The sequence below is a fragment of the Haemorhous mexicanus genome, chromosome 1, assembly GCF_027477595.1.
Source record: "Haemorhous mexicanus isolate bHaeMex1 chromosome 1, bHaeMex1.pri, whole genome shotgun sequence".
Classification (NCBI taxonomy): domain Eukaryota; kingdom Metazoa; phylum Chordata; class Aves; order Passeriformes; family Fringillidae; genus Haemorhous; species Haemorhous mexicanus.
In genome coordinates, this window is record NC_082341.1 from 185,314 (window position 1) to 212,234 (window position 26,921).

The 26,921-nt window shown below is 55.1% G+C and overlaps 2 protein-coding genes across 5 annotated transcripts; both read left to right on the plus strand.

Annotated features, from left to right (window-relative positions):
- The first annotated feature begins 964 nt into the window (after window positions 1-964).
- On the plus strand, window positions 965-9,618 carry ASB10 (ankyrin repeat and SOCS box containing 10). Of its 4 annotated transcripts, none has more exons than XM_059866299.1 (5): window positions 965-1,373; window positions 5,644-5,911; window positions 6,391-6,895; window positions 8,611-8,724; window positions 9,017-9,618. In XM_059866299.1, exons 1-5 carry the CDS (start codon window positions 1,082-1,084, stop codon window positions 9,515-9,517), a joined length of 1,680 nt encoding a protein of 559 aa, XP_059722282.1. In that variant the 5' UTR covers window positions 965-1,081; the 3' UTR covers window positions 9,518-9,618. The 4 variants fall into 4 exon arrangements, with proteins under 4 accessions (XP_059722282.1, XP_059722437.1, XP_059722511.1 ...); XM_059866454.1 differs by having other exon boundaries at window positions 8,973-9,294; XM_059866528.1 differs by lacking the exon at window positions 965-1,373 and adding an exon at window positions 4,094-4,399 and having other exon boundaries at window positions 8,973-9,294.
- A 10,175-nt stretch (window positions 9,619-19,793) lies between these two features.
- On the plus strand, window positions 19,794-26,893 carry GBX1 (gastrulation brain homeobox 1). Its single transcript, XM_059866664.1, is given in 3 exon segments — window positions 19,794-19,845; window positions 19,848-20,576; window positions 26,115-26,893. Coding segments are annotated over 3 exon segments (1,305 nt in total). The 3' UTR covers window positions 26,639-26,893.
- The last annotated feature ends 28 nt before the right edge of the window (window positions 26,894-26,921 follow it).

Genomic DNA, 26,921 nt, shown 5'->3' on the forward strand with positions numbered 1-26,921 from the left:
TGGGATTCTAGTCCCAAACCCCTAGCTGGGTGGAAATGATGGCACTGGTTTCAGGAACAGCACAAGTTGTAAAAACAGGTTGGAGAAGAACTAAGAGGTCTTAGTTTGTCCTTTTCCTCATCTCTTAGGGAATCCAGACTTCCTGTACTCAAAGTTCCCCAAGTCAGGGCTGCTGCTCTGAGTCCCTCACCTGGCTGGAGGAGACTCTGAAGCTCGAGTGTGGGTTCCACAGTGGAGCTGGAGATGCAGCCACTGCATCCTTCAGGAGAACAATGTGCTCCCAGCCCAGCACCAGGGGATGCTGCACTGGCACAGAGCAGCTGGGCTGAGGCAATGGGAATGGTTGGCATGATCCCAGTCCTGGGACTGGTTCACAGACCCTCTTCAGCTTTAAGGTTCTTACATAACTCTTTGCTCTGGAAACAGCTGCCAACAGGAACACAAGCAAAGTCTGGTTCTCTGTTTGATCAGTACCTCCAGCCACACCACAAAGAACTTGATTACAGTTAGGGACCAATGTGACAGTGTTGTACAAGCTGTTTTTCTCAGGGCTCCCCTCTCTGCCCTTCTGTATCCTGCCTAGCCCTGTGGTCTTTTGGTCCCTGTAGAGCTGCCTGTGGGGAAGAGCTCTGTTCTTGGGATGTAATGACTTCTGACTCCGAGTCTGATCCAGGCCTTTCCCAAGCTCCCCTCTCCCACCTGCCTCCCTGCCGTGGTTGCCCCACCTTGCTCTGACTTTCTCTCAGTGGGAGCACTGTGTGGAGCAGGGGCTGTCTGCAGATTCAAAAAGCACAAAGAGCATTTCCAGGCTGCCTGCCACCCCTCCCCTGTGCCTAGTCCGTGCTGGTGATTGCACCCAGCAGCTGAAAATAAGCTCTTGGAAGAAGGGGAGGTGGTGATGAGGAGCTGCCAAGCCAGGCTATTTATACTGGGTGATTCAGGCCTCCGCCTGAGTCCAGCCAGATGCAGGGGAGCTGGAACTCAGGAGCAGCCTGCAAAGGACAAACACTTGACCAAGAGGGTCTTTGCTGTAATAGCTCATTTACTGTGTGGCTCAGACTTCTCTGGTGAGTTACCTGTGATGGAGTGCACCTCCCCTCTCTGCTCTGCCCCTCAGCGTCTGCTGCAGCCGGCTCCCTGGAAGGATTCCTGCAGTGTGAGGTCCCAGCACAGTGAGCACAGACTGAGCCCAGATGGCTGGGGACACCAGCACAGCCGCCTGGAGCCACTGCAGTGCCAGGATCTGCTGGTCCAGAATGCACTCTTCACTGGAGACCTGGACATGGTGCAGAAGTACTTCACCAAGAGTTCAGCCATCAATCTCATCATCGAGACCAGGGGCGATGAGCTGCGCTGGACTAGCAGCAAACGTGGTGGGTATGAGGGGCTGGGACATGGGGGGTTAGAAAATGCCCAGGATGGGGTCCAAGGATAGGGCTCAAGCACCTGAGAAAAATATTGAAAGGAATCCCCAGTGGTGGCAGAAGGACTTGAGAACAGCTTTAGTGTGAGGAAGAAAGTCTGCAAGGCTGTACAACAAGTAGTAGTAGGCTTGTTGAAGGTGGCATGAGGCAGATCTACTGGGAAAGAATGAGAATAGGGCCCCTGGAAGAGTTGCTGGAGAAGCACATCCTCAGAACTGTCCTGTTAGAGATTGCTGGGATGGATGTGAAATACGTGTGAGGTGGGGAGTGTGCATGGGAAGAGGCATTAGAATGCTGCTCTGTTCCATGACATAGATTTGACCAGGGGAGCAGAAATCCAGTCTATGAGAAAGATGGTGGAAGCAAGCTTTCCTCAGTGACAGGAGGCAGGAGCTGATCATTCTTGGTGCTTCTTTCCATCTGTACATCTCACTTATCCATCTCTACCTTGTCCAGGCACATCTTGGGGCAACCACACATGCTTCCACACTCTCTGGTCCCTCTTACTTGCCTTCTCATCAGCATGGTCTATAAGCTCCTCAGTAAGCAGTGCAGCTGGTGTGTGTGTTCAAGGCAGAGGTGCGCTGGGCAGCCTGGATGTGCCCTTGCTCTTGCTGCTGTCCCCTGGTGACCTGGTGCAGGCAGACTCCCAGAATTTAAGAGTGTCAGGTGGGGAAGGCCTTTAACTGTATTTGTCCTGATTTAGGGCAAATTTGGGAGAGAGCCTCCTCAACAGAAGGCTGGTGGCAAAAGCCACCCATAGGAGAACGGAAGACCTGTTGATGAAGCTGCTTTCCCAAGGAAGCAGGCAAAATGTCCTGGTGCTGAGACAGACAACAGCATTCTCTGGGGATCCACTCCAGCAAGAGACAAACAGGGTGTGTGGGCTTGCCAAAGCACATGCTGCTACTTGAGAGTGGTGAAGATTATTTACTCAAGTTGCAAGATTTGTAAGACCCGGGTTTTGAATTGTTACAGTCTACTTAGGAATGGAATCACTGAAGGTGTTACCTTTTGTGTAAGTGAGATCATTTGTCAGTAAAATACGGATTGGGTGTGGTAACTCCTGTCCTGTGGCAGGCTGGCAGACACTGGAGCAGCCAGTCTCTCTGCTGGTAAAGGTTTGTGCCCAGAGAAAATGGAACAATGCGAAACGACCTCATGCAGAAATTTCTCTAAACAACAATGGTTCAAGACATGAAAAACCCAACCAAACAAGATCATTCATCAAGCACAGAGCAAAAATGTGCGGCCAAATTTGTCAGATAGGAATACAGAACAAAAACCAAAACAAACCTTCATGCTACCTGAGGCTGGTCTCTGTATGTCACTGACCGCGTAGGGACAGGTTCCCAGAACTGAGTGACCTTCACAGTAGGTTCTAGTGACCTTGTCCTTCCCAGATCACCTCGCTGGTATTTTAAGGTGCCCAGAGGAAGTGTAAACTGTCTGATGTCACTGATACTTACAGCACTTTCTGCCTCCCTGGTGCGTGACTGGGAACCTCAGGCTTCCATGGGATACCTGCTTATATCCTTGGGTAAATAGAGGGTCCCATCAGGTGAGAACATCTGCCAGGGGCTTCCCTTTCTTTACTTTTTTTAGGCTACATTTCAGTTAGACAAGGTGAATCCAGAGCAAACGGGATACTGTCAGCGTAGAACTTGCTCATTTATTTTCATTACTGAGAAGGGTAAAGTTCCCTCTCTTACACTCTGCTCTGGTCCTCTGGTGATTGTTGCTTGGTGGTCTGTTGGGGTCACTTAACTGGTGTTTAGCTGCATGATCTGAGTAGTTCCATGACACAAAATTAGATTGAACTCTACTAGCCTTCCATGCAGCTTGACATGTTCTCTAGATCACATGGAGCGAACAATATGTGCACGGTGCTAGTGCCACTGAGCAGGGCATGCTCTTCTGTGACCCAGGTGGGCAGGCTGGCTGTGTGCAGCCAAGTGGGCTCAGAGGAAAGCACCAGCTCAGGTGACAGCACTGGAGTGAGCAGCCAAGCCAGGGGAGTGTCTGAGGACTGAAAGGGAGCACCAAAGCTATGCAGGGGCTCTGTGCAAGGCTGGATATCAAGAAAGAGGAGGAAGTGGGGAGAGTCTAAAGGATAATTACCTCCAATTTTTCCCATCCTTGTACCCATTTCTACCATTTCTTTGGCTTTGATTAAAAATAGCTGTCCCGTAGCTTGTTTAAAAATCTTCTTAGTGCCAATGGCTCGGGTGCAACTGGTAGATGGGTGTGCAGTGCTGGAGACATGTGTACAGCCAAGGGGTGAACAAAGGCATGGAGAAGTGTGTGGAGCTGCTGGGGTCATGTTATTGTGGGCAGGGCAGCACTGGGCAACACGCTGAGTAGGCATGAAAACATTTCCCTCTCTGTTGTCTCAGTGATATCTTGACACCGTTACTACCCTTCAAGCTCCCCTGCCCTTCCTGAAGGTTTCCCCTTCACAGCAGGGCACTGCTGAGGTACTGCTGCCTGAGTGGAGAGCCTTTATCAGCCTCTTGGCCCCAGTGTTTGGTCACAAGGTTTCCCAGAATAGAACAGCTGAGACTTGAGCTGCGCCCAGCCTGAGCCAAAGAGAGGGGTATGACGTGTTCCCCCTCCCCGTGGAACGCCCTGGGCTGGCGGGCAGGCAGACTCTCAGCCCAAACTAGGCTGCTGGTGGAGCTGTGCCTCGGAGCCCAGCTGGGTGCACCAGCAGGTCCTGTCCTGCTATCTGAGGACAGTCTGTTTGGGTGCTATGGACAGCACCACAGGTGGAAGACACGAGAGCCAGGAGCCCATCCGCACACAGCAGGCACATGGCCCTGCCCAGGTGTTCTGGCAGGCCCTGCTGGCTGGGGATCAGGGCACCATAGCCAAGATCCTCAGAGATCCTCAGAACAACCTGAGCCCCAGCACCGTGTTTGACACCAGTGACCTGGAAGAGTGGAAGAATTACCGCTTCAACCCCCGCGGGCTGAGTATGGGGGGCAGGGGGCTCAGCCTGGGCTGTGGGGCTCAGCCTGGGCTGTGTGCTCTGGGGCTCAGCTGCTGTGGGGCTCAGCCTGGGCTGTGGGGCATGGCTGCTGCTGGTGTTCTGGGTTACGGGTGCTCCTTGGCTTGCAGTGCAGTGGGAACGGGAACAAGAGCACAGGGCTGTGGTCGGGTTCTCCTGTGCTCCTTGTGGAAAGGGGTTCTTGTTTCTGAGAGCACAGGGTGCATCCAGGAAACCTGGTCCCTCCCACAGGGATTGTCTCAAGTGCTTGAGAGCTGCTCTGCGTGCAGCCTGCTCTGTGCTGTGGGCTCCCACTGGGTTGTGCCAGACCGTCATAACATGGGTTTGACCTTTGAGATGGTCCTGTCACAACAGGACAGCCTATGATGGCTGTCACAACAAGAGTTAGACCTTTGAGACATGTGGCTTGAAACTCACTCGTGTTTTCCCCCTGGAAAACACAGGTGACATAGCGCCTCTGCAAGAAGGAGCTGAGAGGATGTAGTGTGGAACACACCGGTGCAGTCTGGGATGTCTCCAGCTCAGTCTGGGTAGGCAGTGAGAAGCACAGTTTAAGGAGATTTTTTCCTGTAGCATCTGCAGGCTGTTAGCCAGCAGAAAGCACTGGCTCAGCGGTGGGTAGTGCTGGGTCAGCATCTTTGAGAGCTGGCACATTTCAGCCCCTTGCTCTCTCCTAGGCTCTAGATGTCCAGCTCTGCTGTAGCTTGTTGTCTGCACCCTGCTCAGGGCTTGTTTGAGTCCCCTGTGTGTGCGGCAGTTGGCTCTGACACCTCTCTACTGCCTGGTTCCTTGTGCTCATGGTGCTGCACACACGGTGTTTGGCCCAGCCACCTCACTGCCATCAGCCCTGCTCGTGCCCCAGAGCCTTCACCTGCTGCGCCCCTGACAAGAGCAGCCCCGTGTAGCCCCTGAGGCACAGGTGAAGGGCCCAGTGCCCAGAGCAGCCTCTGCTGCGGGCTGCTGCTCCCTGGAGCTCCCTGTCTGCACGGCTGTGTGGCCTGAGAGCCTTCCAGGGATCTCGGCCGGGGGGCCCAGTCCAAATGCAGGGACCTTGCAGGGAAGGGACTTGACGTCCCTTGAGAGGAAACACCCGTCCCTCAGGGGGATGTACTTCAGGTACCTCAAGGAAAAGGGCAGGTGTTTGTGTACCGTGGCTGGATGTGGCTGCACCGTGGCTGGATGTGGCTCCCTGAGCTCTCTTCCCTGCAGGACTGTGGTCGCTGAGCTACGAGCAGGAGTTGACCACGCCGCTGCACATCACGGCGGGCCGGGGCTACACGGAGTGCCTGCGGCTGCTGCTGCAGCGCGGCGCCGCCGTGGACCTGGCCCCGGGGGGCAGGACGGCCCTGCATGAGGCCTGCGCGGCCGCCAGCCCCGACTGCGTGCGGCTGCTGCTCCGCGCCGGGGCCGACCCCGAGGCCGTCTCTGAGCAGGGCTACAGGCCCCTGCACCTCTGCAAGAGCTCGGACTCCATCGGGTGAGTGCTGCCGGGGGCAGCAGCCAGCCTCCCGCCCCCTCAAGCCTAATCCCGCGTGGGAGGGGTCCCTCCTCACCCCTGAGAGTGGGCTGGTGGGTGCAGAACGGGGCTGGCCCTGGTGCCTGCTCCTGCCCCGGGATCACCCCTGAGATCCAGCAGGTGACTGCAAGGCCGTGTCCTTAGCAGGTGCAGTGAGGAGGCAGTGGTTGTAATGTTCAGGGCGTTCCTGTGCAGATCCACTGTGCATGCGAGCAGGCACCGGGTGTGACAACACTTAAGAGGTCTGTGCAGAGTTAGCTGAAATCAGGGTGACAGCATCTCTGCTCACCAGTCATCCTGGCTTAAAAACAGTGCTCCAGGGCATGAGGAGCAGGGGTTTTCGGACTCTGGGGAAAAGCTGGGATGGTACAGATGGAGCTGGGAGGCAGGGTGGGAGGTGGAGATGAGGAATGGTCAGCAAGTTGCCTTGGCCCACACAGGTGTGTCCAGCAGCTGCTGCAGCACGGTGCCAGTGTGAACAGTCAGACAGAGGAGGAGCAGGACACAGCACTGCATGTGGCGTCACGGCACGGCCTGGTAGAGCACGTCCAGCTGCTTCTGCACCACGGGGCTGAGCTGGAGGTGAAGAACAAGGAGGGGCAAACACCGCTGAATGCTGCCTGTGCCCAGCACCATCAGCCCCAGGACATGGACCGCTACTACCAGGTGTGCCAGCTGCTGGTGGAGAGCGGTGCCAGCGTCAACGCCGAGGACCGGGACCGGCAGCACCCGCTGCACCTGGCCTGCAAGAATGCCAACGCTCAAATCGCAGAGTTACTGCTGGCCCGGGGTGCCAATGTCAATGTCATGAACTACGGCGGCAACACGGCCTTGCACAACATCCTGCAGGTGGCTGCCTACAAGCGGGAGCATCGCCCGGAGCAGGTGGTGCGAGCGCTGCTCAACCACGGCGCCGTCCGTGTCTGGCCGGGCTCCCTCCTCAAGGTGAGGGGAGTGGGTGGGAGAGGAAGGCTGTGAGCAGCACCAGGGCCTCGTGGGCCCTGCTGTCACAGCAGGGCTTGTTCCAAGGCAGCCTGTTTGCTGTCCTGCTCTGCTCTGCCCAGGGCCTGAGAAGAGAGAACTGCCATTATTGGCATGGGAATCCCTGATGCTTTCTCCTGGGGTGTGGTTTGCTGTAGTACTGTCCTGCTTTTGTCTGCTAAAATGTGTGCACAGCACTCACCCAGTTTCCATAATTACTTGATCTGGAAATTGTTGGTCCTTTTTCTCTGGAGATGTTTCTTCTCAGGGGCGCACCCTCCAGCTTCTGCTGTCTCTGCAAGACACCTGCAGACAAAGGGTTAATTTCCTGTCTTAATTCCTGAGCACTGCAATAATTACCCAGCCCGGAGATCAGCAGATTGCTCTCCCCTTTGGGAAAATACAGGAAAATCAACAATTAACACTAATTAATCTCCTATTAACGCCAGATAATGAGGATCACTGGTACAGCCAGAATAGACTCTGACAGCTACTGCTGGCCTGGGCCATGGGGAGTGGCAGCCCGGAGCCAGGGAAATCTGCCTCTGTGCGGCTTTACCTGGGTGGGGTGCTCTCCAAAAGCTGCACTGTGGCTAGGTGCACGCCACTGGTGTGTCACCTGCACCTACCCCAACGTGGGACACACCAGAGTTGTTGTACAAATACCTGTGAAGTCCTCTGTGGTTCTGTGCCACCCTTGACATAGGCCCAGCACTGCTCTATACACAGGTACAGATGTCTCTGCAGCCGTGCACCCAAGAGGCACAATCCTGCATCCCTGAGCCCCCAGTGTGGCCCTCAAAAGAGGCATGGTGTGCTGTGCTCTGTCTGATCACAAAATGAATGGCAGTCCCTGCCCTGGAATGGCTCATGCTCTAACTACTGCAATGTGAGGTGGGGAGTCTGGTATAAAGTATTGATGTTTATGAGCTTCTTGCAGCTGGTGGAGATCATCACCCCAGCCATGCACGAGGGTCCCTGTGTCTGAGGAGGAGCTGTGGGTTGTGCTGAAGGCAGCCATGCTGTGTGTGTTGAGTGATGGCTCAGCCCTCCTCTTTGCAAGGACGGATGCTCTGGTGCTTCATACCTGCAGTGGTTTTTCTCTCCTGGGACAGCATGAGGGAAGGACAGGAGTTCACCAGATTTACTACATCTGGATTGAGCAGTACTTTAGGAGGTGACAGTGGGGCTTGCAGGATCTTGCCAAATGATGGTGATCACCTGCTCTTGATGCCTTGAGTTTTAGCTTTCATATTTTCTGGATTCTATACTGCATTAGTATGTAACTCTGAACTTTATATAGTGTTAGCAAGCTTTCTTCACAGCTTAGTCAGACAAAACAATCCTTTTCTAGCCCAAGAACCAAGGATACCATTATAGCTTCAGGCCCAAAACGTGTAAACTACAGTGAATTGAGGAGAGCAAACTGGGAGGATGGGGCTGCATAACCTGGAGCTGGAATTGGACAATTAACCCCAATATGGAAATGGACCAAAACTTATAAAAATATGAAAACTCGTGACTTGGAGTCCATCTTGAGGGTAGCCTCAGCCAGGCTCTTGTACTGCCCAAGGGACATCCTTTGAAGGCCTTTTTGATCAATCCCTGCTTTATTCCTTTAACTCTGCCCAGCCCCTGTTTCAGGTGGCCTCTCAAGGCATCTGTCTGTCCCTGGCCAGGTGCTGCGGTGCTGCCACAGCTGCCCGCGTGTCATCGAGGCCTTGGTGAACAGCTACAGCCACGTGCGTGTCTCTGAGGACTGGCTGGCAGCAGTTCCAGCAGAGGTGGTACAGGTAAGGGAGCCAGTGCTGGCTGCTGCTGAGGAACACGCGTTCAGGCTCCAGTGGGCTGCAGGGGCATCTCGGCCTGGAGGGGGTTGGGCACAGCTGGGGCTGGCCAGGGAGGTTGCAGGCACAGGGATGGTGCTCCTGGGGATGGGGAGGATGCTCCATAGTGAGGCAAGTGGATGTCTGGCTCTACCTCTGGTCCCAGGGTGATATCTTCAGCTGTGCATGCCTCTGGTCCTTTTTTCTCTCTGTAGAAATACCCATGTTTCTACCAGTCCCTTTTCTCCCTGGGGCACAGACCTCGCTCCTTGCAGCACCTGGCTCGCTGCACGCTCAGGAGCCTCCTGGAGGGCCGGCTGCTGCTGGTCCTGTCCCAGCTGCATCTGCCCAGTGCCCTGCACCAGTTCCTGCTGCTCGGCTTCGAGGACGTTCTCTACTAGGGGTGGCAGTTCCAGTCCTGCTGTGCCTTTCTGTGCAGACGTTCCACTCCTGCCAATGCAGTCTGTGCTTTTGCAGCTCCCCCCTTCCTCTCAACCCGTCCTGCCTAGCCACATCAGCCCCCTGTGCCAGGCCTGCTGCTGTGTCCCAGTCCCAGCCAGCCCTGTGCTCTGCATCATGCACCTCTTTTGGAGTGTTCTGTTTGTCCATACTAATCCAGACAGACTCCAGACTAACAAAAGGAGGTATGGGAATTAAGGAATTTTGTGGTACAAGGAGCAAAGACACTGCATGGATCACAGGCTTAGTAGTAGGATGCCAGTTTCCCTATCCCAAATCCAAATACCCTATCCTGTACTAGGCAGCTCTGGTGCCCTGGATGATTGCTGTGGTCCTGTCTTTTGTCGAGTTGCTTGGTCTGTACCCAGAGGTGTTTGGAATAAATCCTGTTCTTTATATCCACCTGAGCATGACTTCTTCATTTCTTTGAAGACTGTCCTGACAGAACTCACCTGACGTGCCAAGGGGAGGTGGCATGTGCACTCAGACCTGTGCACCCATCTGCTTCTCAGAGGGAAATGTATGCTGGGTGTTCAATCAAAAACATTTACAATAACAGATTTTAAAAGATTTAATGTTCCAGAGAACATTCTGGCAACTCAACAAGCTTTGCTATTTTCTCAGGTTTCTGAAGGGGAAATTCCTAATGCAGCACTGGATGCACTTGAGGGGACAATTTTGCCAGGGAAATTTAACCATCCTGAGTAGGAGGGCTGTGGTCTCTACTGAGAACACTGAACCTAGGGGGTTGTTAGCACAGGGACACGTGGTTCTGGTGTGTTTGTATCAGCTGCTGCAGGCACGGGCAGCTCCCAGTCACTTCTGTGTCCTGGGTTTGCTGGGAATGTCTCATGGGCACAGGCTGGTGCTCCTGCTTCAGCATCCACCTGGGTTTGTCAGCAGAATAGTCACGGCAAGTCGTGCACCCTTAGGCGTGGCTGGAGAGATGTGAGTCCACTGTTGCATTTTCAGTGCAGCCATTCAAGTGGTGTGCTCTGGGAAAGAGTCATCCCAGCTCTAGACAGAAGTTTCCATCCCAGCTGCGGCCACTGTATCCTGTTTTGACCCTCCCTGTGCAGCCAAAGCCCTGCCCATCCCTGGTATCCTTTCTGACAGACAACCAGCACACTCTGCAGGCTTCCCAGCCTCAAGCACCTGCTTGACTCTCACTCAATTTTTCCTGTTCCTCAGTAAAGAGCATGAGAGGCCATAATGGGGGTTAACAGTAAGGTACTTACAGGCAAAGCAAGCAGAGAAAAGCTCTTTCCCAGCATGTCTGTACCCACCCAGAGTTGTAACCTGCTTCTTACGTAGCTTTGAGTCAAAAAGGCATCTTTGTATTTTTTGGCTGAGGACAGATATTTTTTTCTGCCATAAATTTGACTAGTCACTTTTTGGACCTGTGTGTATTTGAGCATTCTGATGCCCTGGTGGGAAGGAGAGAGGAATTGCACAGTGCATTTCTTGTTGCAGTGCATCCCCTGAGATGAAGGGAGGACAGCTGTGCACAGTGCTTGTGTGGGGGCTGTTCTGCTGGTCACTTGAGATCATACAAATGCTCAGGAGCCCTGGGTCTGTATTTGATGGGATTTGCCCATTTCACAGCCCAGGAGGAGGCCTGGGCTGAGATGCCCTCCAGCCAGTGTGGTCTGTGCTCCAGGGCAGATGTTGCAGCCTCTGATATTGTTCAGACCTGTTACACCCATGATGCCATTCCTGAATTAAAGTGAAGCCCCATTCTTGTTACTCATATTTTGCACCTTACACTGCAATGTAACCAACCTGGCTGTTCCTCAGCCTGGTGTTTGCAGCAACCCAGATCAGGTTCTCTTGAGCAAGTGCACTTGTTACTTTTACCATCCCAACAATTCACTTTTATCCATTCCAATAATTTTATCTGCAATTGTTTTTTATTTCTCCCTGATTGCTAATAGCATATAGCACTGATATATGAAGAGAATGGAGCTAGAGATACAGCTGTCAAATGGCTGTGTAAGATAAGCCTCCTCAGTCACCCAGTTCTTTTGGATCTGTTAATACTGAGTACACTAGCTGCAGCATACAGCTAATTTTTCTTATTAGAATGCCATGCAGAACTTAGTCAAATGACTTACAGATTTCTAAGCATGCCCCATCTCTCTCATTAGCTCTATCAAACTTGTAGGCTTATAAAAAAACTTACATAAAATAATTTGAAAGTACCTCTTTCAAATTACATTAAATTGGGTTCTACTTTTTACTGACTTACCCAGGACATCCTTTGAATGCTTGTTGGTGATTGCTTGAGAGGTATGTTGAACTAACTGCTGTGTAGTTTCTTGGATATCCATGTGAACACATTTAAATACTGACAAGACATTGGTATTTTTCCCCCTAGTAATCTTAAGTTCCCCAGTGTGCCATGATTTGTTATAAAGAAAAAAATAAATGGTTCAGTGAACTCATTAGCCAATTAAATACTCTTGGATGTAAGCTCTTCTTCTGCACATTATAAAAATTGTTACTTACACAGTTTAGCATCTTCCTTAATTACTGATGGAATAGAAAGTATTTCATTACCACTGTAAAATATGAATACTGCACATAGTTGTTTCAAATGCAGAGCAGAAATATTTACTGAGTTACTGGATTTCATTATGCAGAATGTGTGCTGCACACAGACACCTGGGGCAGGTACCCAGTGCCTGCAGGTCTCTGGTTCTCTGCTCAGGGGCACACAGCTCTGGGGTGGGGATTTCAGAAAGGCTGAGAGAGAGGAGGTTCAGAGCAGCACCAGGAGAGGGAGATGACAGGCTGCAGGGAGACAGGCTGCAGGGAGATGGGCTGCAGGGAGACGGGCTGCAGGGAGATGGGCTGCAGGGAGATGGGCTGCAGGGAGACGGGCTGCAGGGGCTGCTGCAGTGAGAGCTGAGGGGATGAGGGGGTTGGACACGCCGAGGCTGCTCCTCAGTCCCGTGTGCAGCTGTGGGTGCCTGTTCTCCCGCTCAGGGGTCACAGGGCAGGAGGGGCTGAGCACCCCCAAAGAGTGCCAGGGACCCCCTCCTTGTCCCCTGACACCCACTGTGGACCCCACTGTGCCTTCCTGCTCAGCCTCCCTGAGGGCTCATTCAGCACTGTCAGGCCTTCCTAGGGACACTTGGAGGTAAAACCAGACACAGGGGCTAGAAGCTGAAGCTGGACAAAAACATTTTAGAAATGAGACATTTTGAATAGCAAGGACAATTAATCTTCTAGTTAATTGCATCTTAGAAGAGGTTATCATGGTGGATATAGATTTCTTATTTCAGGGGTTGTTTTTAAATCACATGGGGACCTGCCCTAGCCCAAACCAGGGTTCATCTGCATGGAGCTCAGCCCAGTTCCAAAGAGATCAGGCTGATTAATTACAGATCTCTGAACCTTCACTGGGCTGCCACAAGCTGCTGCCACCACTGGGACTGTGTTTGGCCCCAGGACAATAAGTTCCAGTTTCCCTTCCCAGCACTGCTAACTCCCCTCACCCCTCACTGACAGCTCTGACTTAACCAGAGTTTCCTTCACTTCGACCCCACTGGTCTGTGCAGGGTCTGTCAGATTCCTTGCTCTGAATGTGCTGGCTGCAGTGGTTTCTGAGAAGGACAGTCTGAAATAAATGAGGATGCTGCTTTCATTAAGTTATTTAAATATCTGGTCTTACTCCACTTCTCTCACAAGCTTTATCTTTGACATCTCAGCTGTTTGGCAGCACCAAGCACGTTTCACTTGAGTGGGATGGACAGTGCTCAGGAGTTCTGAAGGACCCCCAGGGCTGGGTGTGACCCACAAAGGCAAACCCCATCCTTTCCCCAAAACAGGAGCACCTCGGGGCTGCCTGGCAGCCCTGGCTGTGACTACCCCCCCACGAGGAGGAGGAACTGCAAAGTGCCCTGACTTGGGGCAGTGGGAACCTCAGTGCCCATGCCAAGATTGACCCCCCTGCAGCAGCCCAGCCCCCCTGAGCTGAGCCTTGCTGGGCTCATGCTGGGGGCTTGCTTGTCCCGACAGCAGCTCTCCCACTGTCGAGGGCTTCTGCTCTTTCTTTGTGAGGAACAAGGCTCCAAATTCTTCCTGCACTTCTGTTTCCATCCAGAGGTGCTGCAGCAGATGCTGATCTCCTGAGGTGCCGTGCTGCACAGGTGAATCCCAGAGGAGCAGACCCCTTTTGCACACTGGTGTTCTCTGGCTGTCAGCCCTCCCTGTTCTCTGGCTCATTCCACACCTCAGCAGAGTCACCTGCAGCTGCTTACCAGGACTCAGTGCTTCTGGTCACTAAAAGAATCCCCAGCAAAGGTTTCAACAAAAGCTCGTTTGGTATAACTTTGCAGTAGTAGCAGAACAAAGATGGTCAGAAGACAACAAAAGCCACCTCAAAGAAAAAACCTGAGCAGTGACAAAATAACAATGTCCTAACATGGAAAAATTACTTGAGCGCCTCTCCTATGAGGGAGCTGGAGAAGGGAAGGCACCAGGGGGTCTCATCAGTGGGTAAATAAATACCTGAGGGGAGGGCATGAAGGCGATGGAGGCAGGCTGTTTTCAGCGCTGCCTTTGACTGGTCTGTGCTCCCAGCTGAAGAAACAATGTTCATGTGCCAGCCTGTGTTCTGCATGGTGTTGCATAACCCATTTTGTTCTGAATCCTGCGTCCTGCACTCTAAGAACAGCAGCTTTGCTTATAGGCTCTCATAGAGCCATGAGATGTATGTCTGTATAGTGACCTGCAGATGATGGATGTCTCCTGAATTGTTGCGGTGTGGAGCAATATCCTGTCCCTTAGGTGTGCCAACTTCCTCCCCTCCCCCTTGCCCTCTTCCTAACTGCTGTCTGTCAAGTTCCACATTCCAGCAAGGGCGTTGTGTGATTGGCAGAAGTTCAAAAGATGCTTCTCAGACCTGGGGTCATTGGCCTGTCCAGGTGTCATTGTCCCCTGAGACCCTCCCCCTCCCACCTGGTCGGTGGCTCACCTGTCCTTTCCCTCCCCCCTCCATGTGGGCTTAAAAGACACTGAAACCATGCGGTCGGGATTCTGTTGGAGCTGTTGCAAAGATTCAGAGCTCTGTGACCCTGGAATAAACTCTGGATTTAACCCTCCGTGGAATCTGCTCTCTTTCTCTTCACCGTCGCCTGAACCCTTTCCACTGGAGGTAAACTGAGTTTCTGCCATGCCTGGACTCATTCCGAGTGCCTGACTGCAACCTCCAGCCAGCCAAAGGTGTCTCTGAGGTGAAACATCCACAGCTGCTGCCTTTGGTCCAGAGCACCAGGGCTGGACGAGCCCAAGCACGTTCCACTCAGCAATATTGGGATTTTATTCCAATACTGAATGAGCAGTTCTGGAGTGCCATGCTCACATAACTGCTGGGGCAGAGCAGTGCATGTGGAGAGAGCTTCTTCCAGGCTAAACATGCAAGAGGTACCAGCCCTGTGCCTTAGAAGCCCCATAAATTGTCTAAAGAATTATTTAACATCACTCTCCCTGAGCAGGATCCAAACACAGGAGTGAGGGAGGGCTTGGCTCTCCTAAGCACAACAATCCTCAAAGAAATATGTAAAAGGAATATATGAACCTTGTCCAGGACTACAGAAACAAAAAAAATCCAGTCTGAGATCTTGTCAGCAGCGAACCCATGCACCTGGGGATGCTCTTGCTGCTGTTACTGAGGATCCTGGACTCTCATTGGTCCAGCTATGGCCCAGCCAGGTGTAGCTCTGAGGTACCTTCCCCAGGCAGGAACACACAGACACGTTTCACTGTCAGAAGCTGAAGACAGAAGTACGTGGGGCAGCTCTGCAGTCAGGGGGAGCTTGAGGGACCATGTACAAGAGCCAGCTGGGACCTCCTGGGTCCCCTTGCACAGGAGCTGTTGCCCACCTGGGGCAGTGTGTGGCTGCAGAGCCTGAGGGACCATGCCAAGGGCACCTCCAGTAGCAGGATCTGGGCCTGGAGGGAGCCCAGCTTTGGTCAAACAACACCATGGCCACAGCCAGCCTGTTCTCTAGACCTCCCAAACTTGGAGTAAATAATTTTACAACGTTACTCTTGCTTTTAATATGTTTAGCAGCTATATTGCAGGAATGCCTAGAGGCTGTGACTAGATTTAGTCCTGTTGTGCTAGATTTCGTGCAGAGATAGTAAGTGGAGCAGGTAGAGGCATAAAGTTAAGACTGCATAGCAGTTTCCATTAGGAAGACCTGCTTTCATTTCCCAGTCTGTCATTATGCTTTAACTGTTGCAGTTGTGGTTGCTGTGCTGTGTTACTCAGAACTTTACCCAGTACGGATACAGCAAAAATTAATTGGCCTGTATTTGGCCAACAGCTGATGCATCAGGAACACACTCCAGACCCTCCAGCTCAGAGGGGAGAGCTGGCCCGGGTGGTTTTTTCCTGCCCAGTAGCAGGGGATCAAATTTTCCTTAATGAACAGCCTCTGAGGATCCCACTATGCAGGTTCTGAGCAAGGACATTTTCAGAGGCTGAAGGTTTTTCCTGGGATCCTCTGCTGGTCAGACACATGCACCATCTTCACTGCAGACTGTCCCACATACCAGGTGTTGAGCAGGACACTCCCCAGGCTTTCCTGCTGACTCCAGAAAAGCAGGCAGACAGACTTGTCCATTTTCACATGTCTGCAGCAAGGAATGAGGAGGAGGAAGAAGCTTGAGCAGTTCTAATGCAGAAAGCTGAAAGGAGAGGTGGTAAGCAAAGGCAGGCTGAGGATGGAGGAAAGGGCCAGGCTGGTCTGTGATTGCTGAAGGTGCTGCTTGCAGAGACTGGACTTGAATTCAGCACTCAGGGCCCATCTTGGTGAGACTCAGGATCGTCTGCTGAGACTGAAAAACATGAGCCATGACACAGTGACCCCAAAACAGGAGAGAGCAGATCTCCTCCTGAGACTTTTTTACCTCAGTGTCTGACAATGTACCTAGCAAGGTCCTGGGAGATCTCCATCAACAGCTGAGAGTGCAGTGAGACATGGGGCTTTACAAACTGCACACACAATTAAGATTTCTGCTGTACCTGGCGTGTTGGACAGTCTACCTTCAGGCACATTAAGGAAATACACTGGTTCCTTGAGAGGGAGGGATGAAGCCCTTTAAACTGGAATCAAGGGGCTTTCTGCAGAGAGGGAAAGATGCCCAGAAAGCCTTTGAGCAGTGGAGATCTGAGCCTCAAGTGGAAGCCATGGAAACTGCATTTCACTAGGCAGCAAGAAGCTGTGGAAGATTCAACATAGGTCACACTATTGAAACTGGGAAAGCCCATGGAAGTCCAGTGGGTGGACGTGCAGCCTGGACCCTCATTCCAAGCTGGCTCACCCTCTGAGGATGGTGGATGAGGGAGCTCTGTTGCATTTGATGTACACATGAGAGCATAGCAGCACATCTTTGCTTTATTTCTCCCACAACCTTCTATGGGTTTTTTTTTCCTGTAATCCTTCAACATATCCTTCTCTGAATCTTTGCTTCACAATGTGCACTTTGTTCTACTACAAAGTCTTATGAGACAAAGTAAAAAGTGGAGTAAATTGCTGGGGCCCTGAGTACATTCCCCCCTCCTTGGGGGAGGTTTGATTCTCCAGGGTCAGGGCCAACTCATAGGATGAAGCCATCTGTCATCAGATCTGCTCTGCTCACCTTCCTCAGGTCTTGTGGGAATGCACCCTGGTCCTTGAAGCCCCTGCCTTGCTACAGCCCTTCCTGCCTGGCTTCCCACCCCTCTGGAAGCAGCCTTTCCTTGCTGCTTCTAGCATGGAACAGACTCGGTGTCTGAAGGGAGATGGGGCTGAAGGAATGCGGGTGTATGACCAGGTAAGCAGAACCTTAACCTTGGAGACATCAGTAGGGACTGGCAGGGTGCAGGCTCCTGCTGTGCAGAGGGCAGAATTGAGTCTGCACTGTGGTCTCCAGGCAGGACCTGCTGCTGTGGGCACGGGCTGCCATCCTCCCTCCCCTGGGAGACACAGTCCACCCCCAGCTTGCTCAGGTCTCCAGCAAGGTCACTAAAGACAGCAGCTTCCTGTGGCTCTCAAATACCTTGCCAACCTGTCTGCAGGTGTGAGGTGAGGGTTGGTTACACAGAAAAGATTCGTTGAACAAGTGATCAAATTGTATTTGCTCAGGGGTCAGAAAGCTGCTTGTACAGCCTGATCTGGGCTCTGGGAGTGCAGCCTCGAGATCCAGCAACACACGGCTATGCTTTCACTTTCCCCGTGGTCTAAAGTGCTTTCATGGCAGGGAATGGAACCAAGCCATGTGCATTGAAGATGACTCCAACCTGAAGGTTCCATTACCACAGACAGCTGGTGCAAGAGGCAGGAGAGCTGGGGCAAGCACAGACAGAACCTGGATGCTGACCAGCAGACCAGAGCCACGTCCCTTATTGTGTCACAGACCTGGAGCCACGTCCCTTATTGTGTCACAGATCTGGAGCCACGTCCCTTATTGTGTCACAGATCTGGAGCCATGTCCCTTATTGTGTCACATACCTGGAGCCACGTCCCTTATTGTGTCACATACCTGGAGCCACGTCCCTTATTGTGTCACAGACCTGGAGCCATGTCCCTTATTGTGTCACAGACCTGGAGCCACGTCCCTTATTGTGTCACAGATCTGGAGCCATGTCCCTTATTGTGTCACAGATCTGGAGCCATGTCCCTTGTGTCACAGACCTGGAGCCATGTCCCTTATTGTGTCACAGACCTGGAGCCATGTCCCTTATTGTGTCACAACTGCTCTCTGCAGTGGGATTCATCCAAATGCTTGTCACTGCCATATTCCTTCCCACCATGGAATCTAGGCCCTAATCCTGGACTAGGGGCCACACCAGTCAATGACCTGCAAAGATAAGCATCTCTCACTCTCAGCAATCCAAGGGCAGGAGGTGTCTGCATCAGAGAGGTGACAGGGATCCCCAATGCCAGGCCTCAGTTTTATGATTCAATATTTGAGCCTGGATGATTATTTTACCATTGACTTCTCCACACCCATTTCCCTGACTTGGAGCAGGGCTGTTCTTGCTGTGGAGGGATAATTCTCTGGGACCACAAGGATGTGCCACAGAAAAAGGCACAAAAGACAAGAAAGAAAGAGGAGTCTGTGTGATGTCGTATCTGGGCCCTGGGGATTCAGATTGTGCCTGTTTAGTGGAAAAAGGCTGAGTACCCCACTTGGAGCACAGTGGGACCATTTTGTCTCACTTAAATACTCCACACGGGATCCAAGTGTCCAACTCCATGGCTGGGCTGTCATGTCCCGCAGAAAACACACACTTCAAAGTGGTGTTCCAGACATCCTCAGGGACAAAGCAGGTGATGGTAGAGAAATCCATGTGTTTACACAGATATTGATGCCACCAGGGAGCCTGGGTAGCTAAGCAGCCAGGGGTGCTGCACCCCTGGTCAAAGGGGAAATGCAGACAGGAACACTCGGGGGGTTGAGACGAGGAATACCCCTAGGTGAGAGCTGGAGGTCTGGAGTGTCACTGTGCCACTGAAACCACAGCTGGAGTGAGCACAGACAGACATGACTCCAGCTTGCATTTTCTTGCCTTCCAAGCACTTTAAAAATCCTGATACTCTTCAGAAGCAGGGATTTAGTTTGCCTCCTACAGGTCTGGTGAGCAGCTCTCTATATACAGGACAACCCGAATGCCGAGCTGGGGCAGAAAGTCCTCTGTTTTATCGTGGGGACTCCCCACAAGGGGCAGGCGATGTTCCTCCGGACACAGCGAGCACGGCGGAACCGCGGCTCGGGAGCTTTCGCCTCGCACGGCTCCCGCCTGCTCTGCCGGTGGAGCGATGCGCACCGGGGCCGCTGGCCGCCCTCGGGGACGAGTCTGACACACGGAGTGCGGGGCGGGGGGCGAGCGGTGTCGGGGCCGCGGGGAGCAGCAAGAGGGGGCATTGCAGGATACATCCCCGGCTCTCACCCTGACCCGAGGGCGTCTGTGGGTGGCCCCGGGGTCCTCCCGGCCCTGCGGCGCCCGAGCCCGCCGGTCTCACCCCCCTGTCGCCGCTCGGAGCTGACAGGGCTCCAGAGCCGAGAAAGAGGCACTCCCGACCCTGCCCCGTGGTTGCTCTCCCCGCGCCCTGTTCGGGCGGTTTGCAGACACGGCACGGCACGGCACGGCACGGCACGGCACGGCACGGCACAGAGATGGCAGGGGGCGGCCGGTCCCTGGCCAGGGCCGGTCCGTCGGGGCGCTGGAGGCTGCCCTTCGCTGCCGTCCTCGGGCCACTCCCCGCGGGCTCGGCCATCCGGAGCTGCGGGGAGGGCCGGCTCGGGTCCGGTTGCGGGAGCCCCGGCGGAGCGGAGCCGGTTCGCCCCGTCCGTGGGCCCGGGCCCGGAGAGGGCTGTGTGGAGAGCGCGGCCCCGTCCCGTCCCCACAAAAGCACCCTTGTCCTGGCCTCGTAATTGCTAATCATCAATCACCATTAATAACAGCTGATGAGGCGGGAGGGGGAGGTGCCTTCCCAGGGGCCGGCCGCGCCGGGGGAGCGGGGCGCCTTGCCCCGCCGGAGCGGGTGCTGAAGGAGGAACTCGACCGTGATATGCAGAAGATGGATGAGAGCAGAGGGCGACACCCCCGCCCGCCTCCCCTCCCCTCCTCCCCCTCCCCTCCCCTCGGCGGCCCGGCCCGGCCCCCCCGCGGCGGGGCGGGCGGGCGGCTCCGAGCGCGCCTCCACTCCGCCGCGCCGAGACAGCGAGCGGGCGGGCGGGCGGCAGCTCTCGCCGGGCGCCGGAGCCCACGGGAGCCGGAGGGCGCGGGCCGGGGCCGGGGCCACGGCGGCGGGGCCCGGCGGCGGCGGGATCGCGGCGAGTTGGCGGCGGCCCGAGCTCGCCGGAAAGTTGGTGCCGGCTGAGCCGGAGGCGCCAGCTCGCCATGCAGAGACCCGGCGGCCAGGGGACCGCCTTCTCCATCGACTCGCTCATCGGGACGCCGCCGCCGCGCTCCGGGCACCTGCTCTACACCGGGTACCCCATGTTCATGCCGTACCGGCCGCTGGTGCTCCCGCAGGCGCTGTCCCACGCCCCGCTGCAGTCGGGGCTGCCGCCGCTGGCCCCGCTCGCTTCTTTCGCCGGCCGCCTCACCAACACCTTCTGCGCCAGCCTGGGCCAGGCCGTGCCCTCCATGGTGGCGCTCACCACAGCCCTGCCCAGTTTCTCTGAGCCCCCCGACGGCTTCTACCCGCCGCAGGAGCTGCCCCCGCCGCGCGCCACCCCCGACGCCGGATGCCGGCGCGGCGCCGACGGGCTGGAGGCGGAGGAGCTGCCCCCGGGCCGCGACAAGGGCCCGCCCGAGCCGCCGCTGCACTTCCCGGACCCCTTCCCTGGCCTGGCAGGTAAGAGCGGCGCGGGCCCGTCCTGCCCGGCGGGGAGAAGCCGCCCCGCCTCACCCGGAGCCCCACAGCCCCGGGGAGACCTGCCCGGCTCCTCTCCGCCGTCCCAGCGGCACCGGGGGCGAGCGGTCCTGCGGCCGGAGCTCGCCAGGACGGCAGCCGCGGAGCCGAGCGCTGGGGCCGGGGCTCGGCGGGCAGGACGGCGCGGCAGCCAGCGGGACCTGCCCTCGGCTGCACTCCCGGCCCGGCTCGGGGCACCGAACCGATTCCCCTCCGTCCCAGGCCCTGTCCGCAGCGTTCCCGGGTGGGAGTCAAACTTCGTTTGCCTCGGCCGGGCCGCGGGGCAGGAGGGGCGGGAGAGCGGCAGATCGTGGCCGGACCAGCCGCACGGAGCTCTCCGAGGTCCTGGCACTCGGCCCGGGGCGAGCGAGGCGGAAGGTGGCGGCGCGTCCCACGGCTCGCTCCGCAGCCCTCCCCGCCCGCACCGATCTTGGTCCTAGTCCCCGTCCCGGTCCCGTTTGGTGCGGCGGCCCGGGCCGGCGTCGCCGTGCTGCGACTACTGGCTTTCCAAAGTTTCCCCCGAGCGTGCCCCGCAGGGCCGACGACGGAGCAGGTCCCGCAGAGCCGAGGCGGCCGCCTGCAGTCCCGCTCTCCTCCGTCCCGGCCGCCCGCTCGGCACCGGCTCGGCCCGTCGGGCTGGCGGCAGCGCCCCTCCCGCGACCCCCGGTGCGGACGGGAGCGGCTCTCGTCGGGGTCCTCGCCTTTGTGCGCTGCGACCGCTCCCCGAGTGCGCCAGCACCTGCCTCGGGGACTTGTTGCTCCGTATTTCTCAGCCAGGTCCAGCACTCAGCTCCTGTCCCTGGGTCCTGCAGCACGGGCCGCGAGAGGTCCCTGCGGCAAGACGAGCCAGCTGCTGCTTCTCTGGTGCGGCTTCTCTTGAGCTGTCTCTCCTGGCCACTCCCGGGATCCACCTTTGTCTCATAGGCTTCTTGGCATGGATGTGTGTTGAGAATCTCTGCTGCTTCTTGCAGTGCCTGGCTGCTTGTTCTCCATCCTCTCTTTAGTCTCTCCTGGATAAGCCCAGGTGCCTTCCTTGCCCTGCCTTGTTCGTCCCTCAGAAGAGCATTTCACTCACTCAGGTACCCCTTAGACCTCTCACCCCAGGTAGGACAGTGGGGGCATTCTGCCTCCCCCTTGCCTTTGTAGGTTATTGGTTGCTCCTCCAGTGCTCCCCGGCCTCTGTGCTGAGCCAAAAGTCCAATGCAATCTTACTTTTTTTGTGGAAGCCTTCTCAGGGCAGCACTGCCCTGGCCAAAACCAGGTCTATACGACCTCACCTTTCCCATCTGTGAGCAGATGAACTGCACTGTGCTTGATCTCCCTCCATGGCTCCTCCATAACTGAGCCCAATATGTTCTCTACTCCCAAGGGACTCAGATGAACTGTCCCAGACCGTGGCCACTTCTGAATCCAAGAAATCCTACCTCTGAGACTTTTCCTGTTGCAACTGGATGATATGATGGAAAGGAAGATGTCTTGCTTCAGCTGTTTATCCCCTGCTGCCTCTGAGCACTGGCTCTGCTCTGGAGCCATGAGGGGTGCTTGTCCTTCTGCACAGGCACATACCCATGTGGACCCAGTTCTGTGGGCTGCTTTGCCCAGGTCCAAGAGGATTTGTCAGGCCAAATGTGCCTGCCTTCTCCTTTACCTACTGCTTCTCCTGGCTGTACCAGACAAAACTGGAGATGGACAGTGGGTTTTGTTTTACAGCCATCTTAGAGGAAACTCAGGAGGGTTGTTGTGAGCTTTTTCCAATACTAAGGAATAGAAAGATGATTCATGTCAACAGGAGTCATCAGAAACTATAATGCAGTTTGCTCTCGCATCCAGTCTGTGGCCCTGACAAAAAGCAGTTGTCCAGGGAAGAGCAAGAGAGCACAACCTGTTCAGTGGTCAATTCTAAAATGATACTTCCTTCACATCCAACCATCGGGGACTTCCTGTGCCAAGTGTTGTTTCTGTATATTTAGTAAACTTTGACTAAATTGTTTTCTGTGGCCTTATCTACTCTCCCCTGGAGTCCACCAGAAAGGAGGGATAACCTTAACATCAGCCACATCAAGATGGCAAGATGTTCCACAGATTTTTTACCTGTAGAAGAACCTTGTGAAAAATAAATGCTCCCTTTTGACAGTTTTGCTGACATTTAGCCACTTATACTCTGGAGTGACTGCTGCTGTCCCTAGGCTCTGTTAGTATCTCCATCATGCAGGTGTCTGTGGACACAGGATCAGTTGCTTCCTGGATCAGCCAAAGGAATTAATGCACTATTTTAGGACTTCTCTCTGCATCCACTGGGTTTGAAACTTGCTTCCAGCAACTGCCACCCTTCTTGAGCAGGGAGAGGCACACAGGGAAACTGGTGGTGAGCAGCAGCAAAGCTTGAAGTCTGGTTTATTTCCACAGCTGCCACAAAGGTATGACCCCCCCAACCTTAGCTCTCCACACCTCTTGTGAGAGCAGGGTTGTTCCTGAGCTATTCAGATCTCCTGTGAGATTCAGGCAGTAGTTTGAGACTCTCTCCTGGTTTGGTGTAGTGACAGCACATTCAGTCAGGGACAGGGTGAAGTTTCTGTTGTTCCCCTCACCAACACAGGGCTTCTCACAACACCCATTCCTGACCCTGCTCTTCCTGATGCTTCCCTGGCAGCTTTGTCACCTGTGACACTCAAGTCTCTTCACCATGCTTTCAAAATCCATAATCACAGAGTTACAGAATGGTTTGGGTGGGCAAGGACCTTTAAAGGTGACCTTGTCCAAACCCCCTGCCATGGGCTGGGACATCTTCAGCTGCATGACTGCTCAGAGCCCTGTCTGACCAGGCTTTGAGTGCTGCTGGGGATGTGGTATCACCACTTATCTGGACAACCCAGTGTTCACTACACTCATTGTGAATAATTCTTTGTTGTACCTCATTTAATCGACCCCTTGTTCTATCACAAGAGACTTTAAAGCCTCTCTTTGTCTTTCTTATAAGCCCTCCTTAAGTACTGAAAGGTTGCAATAAGGTTTACCTGGAGCTTTCTGTTCTCCACACTGAACAACAGCAAGTCTCTCAGCCTGGCCTCACAGCAGAGGTGCTCCAGCCCTCAGAACATTTTTGTGACCCCCTTTGGACTCTCTTCAATGTCTTTAACAAGATCAATGAACAGCTGTGACTTTGTGAAAAACAAACCAGCGGGTCAACCCTGTTCTTCATTTACTGCTTCTCGTTGATTTTTCAGTCATGATGCTTGGCTTGGTGACAGCTTTGCTTCATGTTCAAAGGCCTTGAAAGTCTCAGTACGCCCCAACCATATGGGTGGGATCCCCTGCCTTCATTCCTTCCTTGCTGGTGGCATAGTAGGTGACTAACAGACCAATATACTAATTTTCTTTGTGAACACATCCAATTTAGATTATGTTATGAAGTAGTTCCAAGTTCCTTACTGCAAACCCAGCCCTTTTATAAGACACAAATGTGAGAGTGCTCTATTTAAAATTTGGAGTCTGGTTCAGAAGAGAGTATTCAGAGATAGCACCTGTTTTGCAAACCATCATGTTGCTCAGTGTTCTTCCAGTCTCCTGGGGCACAGCCTGGGCTGACAGGAGCAAAACTGCCCTACGAGCACTGTTTCCTGGTGTGGCTCCTGGGATGCCATCCTCCATCCCTGGGGAATTGCAGTGCCAGGGCAGGACCTAAAGAGCCCTTGGGGAAGACACTGAATTCCTCATAAGAGCTCTCTTCCCTTGTCAGGCCCTATGCTCCACAGAGAGAGGTAGTACACAGCAGTGACAGCTCTTCTTTTCTTCAGCAAAGTGCTTGCGTGAGGTTGTGCAATGGCAGCCAAAGTGCTCCTTGCCACCTGCTGCTGATCCTCAGCCCCACGAGCACGAAATCTCGGGGTCTTTACCCTCTATGAACATGGGAAAATCTCTTCCCTTACCCCTGAGCCTACACTCTGCAGCAGGATAGAGATGAAGGTGTTCTTTCCCACTGTAGGAAACAGGAAGAGCAGGGAGAAGATTCCAGATCTCCAAAGCCTGGTCTCAGGAAGCCACAGGCTTGCTGCAGGACTGACAAGGGATGTGGGAGCTCCACAGTCACCAGGCTACCAGGAATGTCTTCTGGGCTCAAGTAGTCTCCTGCAGTTCTGTTTGTGTATTTAAACTCTGCACTGTCAGGCTTCTGAGGGCGTTCTGCCTTTCCCCCTGAGATGAGGTAAGGTGGCCAGCAATCCAGGGGCCCTGGACACTGCTGAGAAGTTTGGAGAGCTGCTGCTTCTCCTTTTGCTTGTTGGATTATATAGAGCAGCAGTGCTTCAGGGCAACTCCTTCCAGCAGTGATTCCTGCTCTTGGGTCAGACTTGAAGAATTTTCTGGTCTCTTCTAGTCTCAGCATGACAGAAAAGCTTCTTCACCTGCTTGTGCATAGCTGTGGGTCCTCCCTTGATTACCTCTGTCTGTGGCTGAGAGCATCTTCTCACTTTGAACCCTTTTACTATAGAAGTGACTGTCTTCCAAACCTCCTTCCTCCGTCTGTCTCCCACCATGTCCTCCCTTGCTCCATGGCTGTTTCATCCTTCAGGCAGCACTTTGGGACACAAGAAGCTTGCAAGGAAGAGATTCATACCCCAGTACCCTATCAATATCCTCACAGGCATCTTAACAGAGGTGTCTGCCATGATCCAAGCACTGCATTCTGCCTGATGGCCTGGGATGAGGTGCTGTCTGCTGGGTGATGTTGACAGGTTCTGTCCTGCCCCTCTGCCCACTGCTGAGCGTAGCTGAGCCCTGAGCATCATCTGCCTCAGCACCTTGTTCCCTGGCTGCACAGTCTGCTGTGGTGCATCCTTGGATTAGGGAGGAAGAGCCAGAAGTGGGCCCCACCATGTCCTGTAAAGCCCTGCAGAGAGGTTTGCTGGACTGGAACTGGCTCTGGATGCTGTTTCCAGGACAGTTCTTCAGCTCCTGGCTGGCTACTTTCTAACAGCATCGATGGTCTGGTGCACTGGTAAGAGACAGGGAGGGCTGAGCTGAGAGAGAAGGTATGGGCGTTCTATCCTATGCAGAGATCCAGACAAGCCCTGAAGTGTTGTGATGTTCTCTGCTACACTGAGACCGTGGTGCTGCCACGGCTGGGCAGTGGGATGGGGATGGGGCAGCTGCGGCGGGGGTCAGAGCCCAGGGTGGCTCTGTCGGGGCTGCCCCTTGCAGCCAGGCGGGCTGCGGGGAGAAGGGCGCTGGGACCCGCGAGGGGAGCGGCTGGGCTGCCCGCAGCAGGAGCCGGTGCGGGGCTGGGAGCTGGGGCCGGGGCTGCCGCTCCGCCCGCTGCGAGCTGCGGGACGCGGTGGTGAAGGGGTCCGAGGCAGCGGGAGGAGCGGCAGCGTCCCGCCGGGGAGCGGGGAGAGCTTCCCCCGCGGCTGCGGGGCTCTGGGAGCGGAGGGGCCCGGGCGGGCGGGGCGCGGGGTGCGGCGGGCACTGACGCTGTGTGCCCCGCAGACGGGAAGGCGTACAGCTCAGACGAGGAGAAGCTGGAGGTGAAGTCGGCGGCGACGCCGTGCAGCGAGCGGGAGGAGGAGAGCTCGGCGGGCGAGAGCGAGGAGGAGCCCTTCCTGGACGGGGCGGCCGCCGGCACCGCGCTGGGAGCCAAGGGCAAGGGCAAGGGCGGCCCCGCCGCCGAGCAGCCCCCGCCGGGCTCCGGGGCCGGGAAGAGCCGCCGGCGCCGCACGGCCTTCACCAGCGAGCAGCTGCTGGAGCTGGAGAAGGAGTTCCACTGCAAGAAGTACCTGAGCCTGACGGAGCGCTCGCAGATCGCACATGCCCTGAAGCTGAGCGAGGTGCAGGTGAAGATCTGGTTCCAGAACCGCCGCGCCAAGTGGAAACGCATCAAGGCTGGCAATGTCAGCAACCGCTCCGGAGAGCCCGTCCGCAACCCCAAGATCGTGGTGCCCATCCCGGTGCACGTCAATCGCTTCGCCGTGCGCAGCCAGCACCAGCAGATCGAGCAGGGCGCCCGGCCCTGAGCCCGGCCGGGCTCCCGGACCCTGGGGAGGGCGGCGGCGGCGCGGGGCGGGCCGAGCGCCCGCTCCCCCTCCTGTGTACATGTCCCTTATTTATTCCGTGTAAACTCTGTACATACGGCAGCGTGTCCTTCTGTCCGTGCCATGGGGAGTGCGGCCGCCTGGCCCTCGGGTCCTGGCTGCCCGCTGGGCCGGGCTGAGCCGGGCCGGGCTGGGCCGGGCCGGACACTCGCTGCCGCTGGCGCCCGCCCGTGTATAGCTGTGATTTCAATAAATTATTTTCTAT

Excerpts from the sequence above, each read along its gene's own strand:
- ASB10 (XM_059866299.1), top strand. The coding sequence starts at position 1,082 with ATGGAGTGCACCTCCCCTCTCTGCTCTGCCCCTCAGCGTCTGCTGCAG. Across the intron at positions 6,896-8,610 it reads GGCCGGGCTCCCTCCTCAAG|GTGCTGCGGTGCTGCCACAG; the intron begins GTGAGGGGAGTG and ends GTCCCTGGCCAG. Across the intron at positions 8,725-9,016 it reads TTCCAGCAGAGGTGGTACAG|ACCTCGCTCCTTGCAGCACC; the intron begins GTAAGGGAGCCA and ends CCTGGGGCACAG.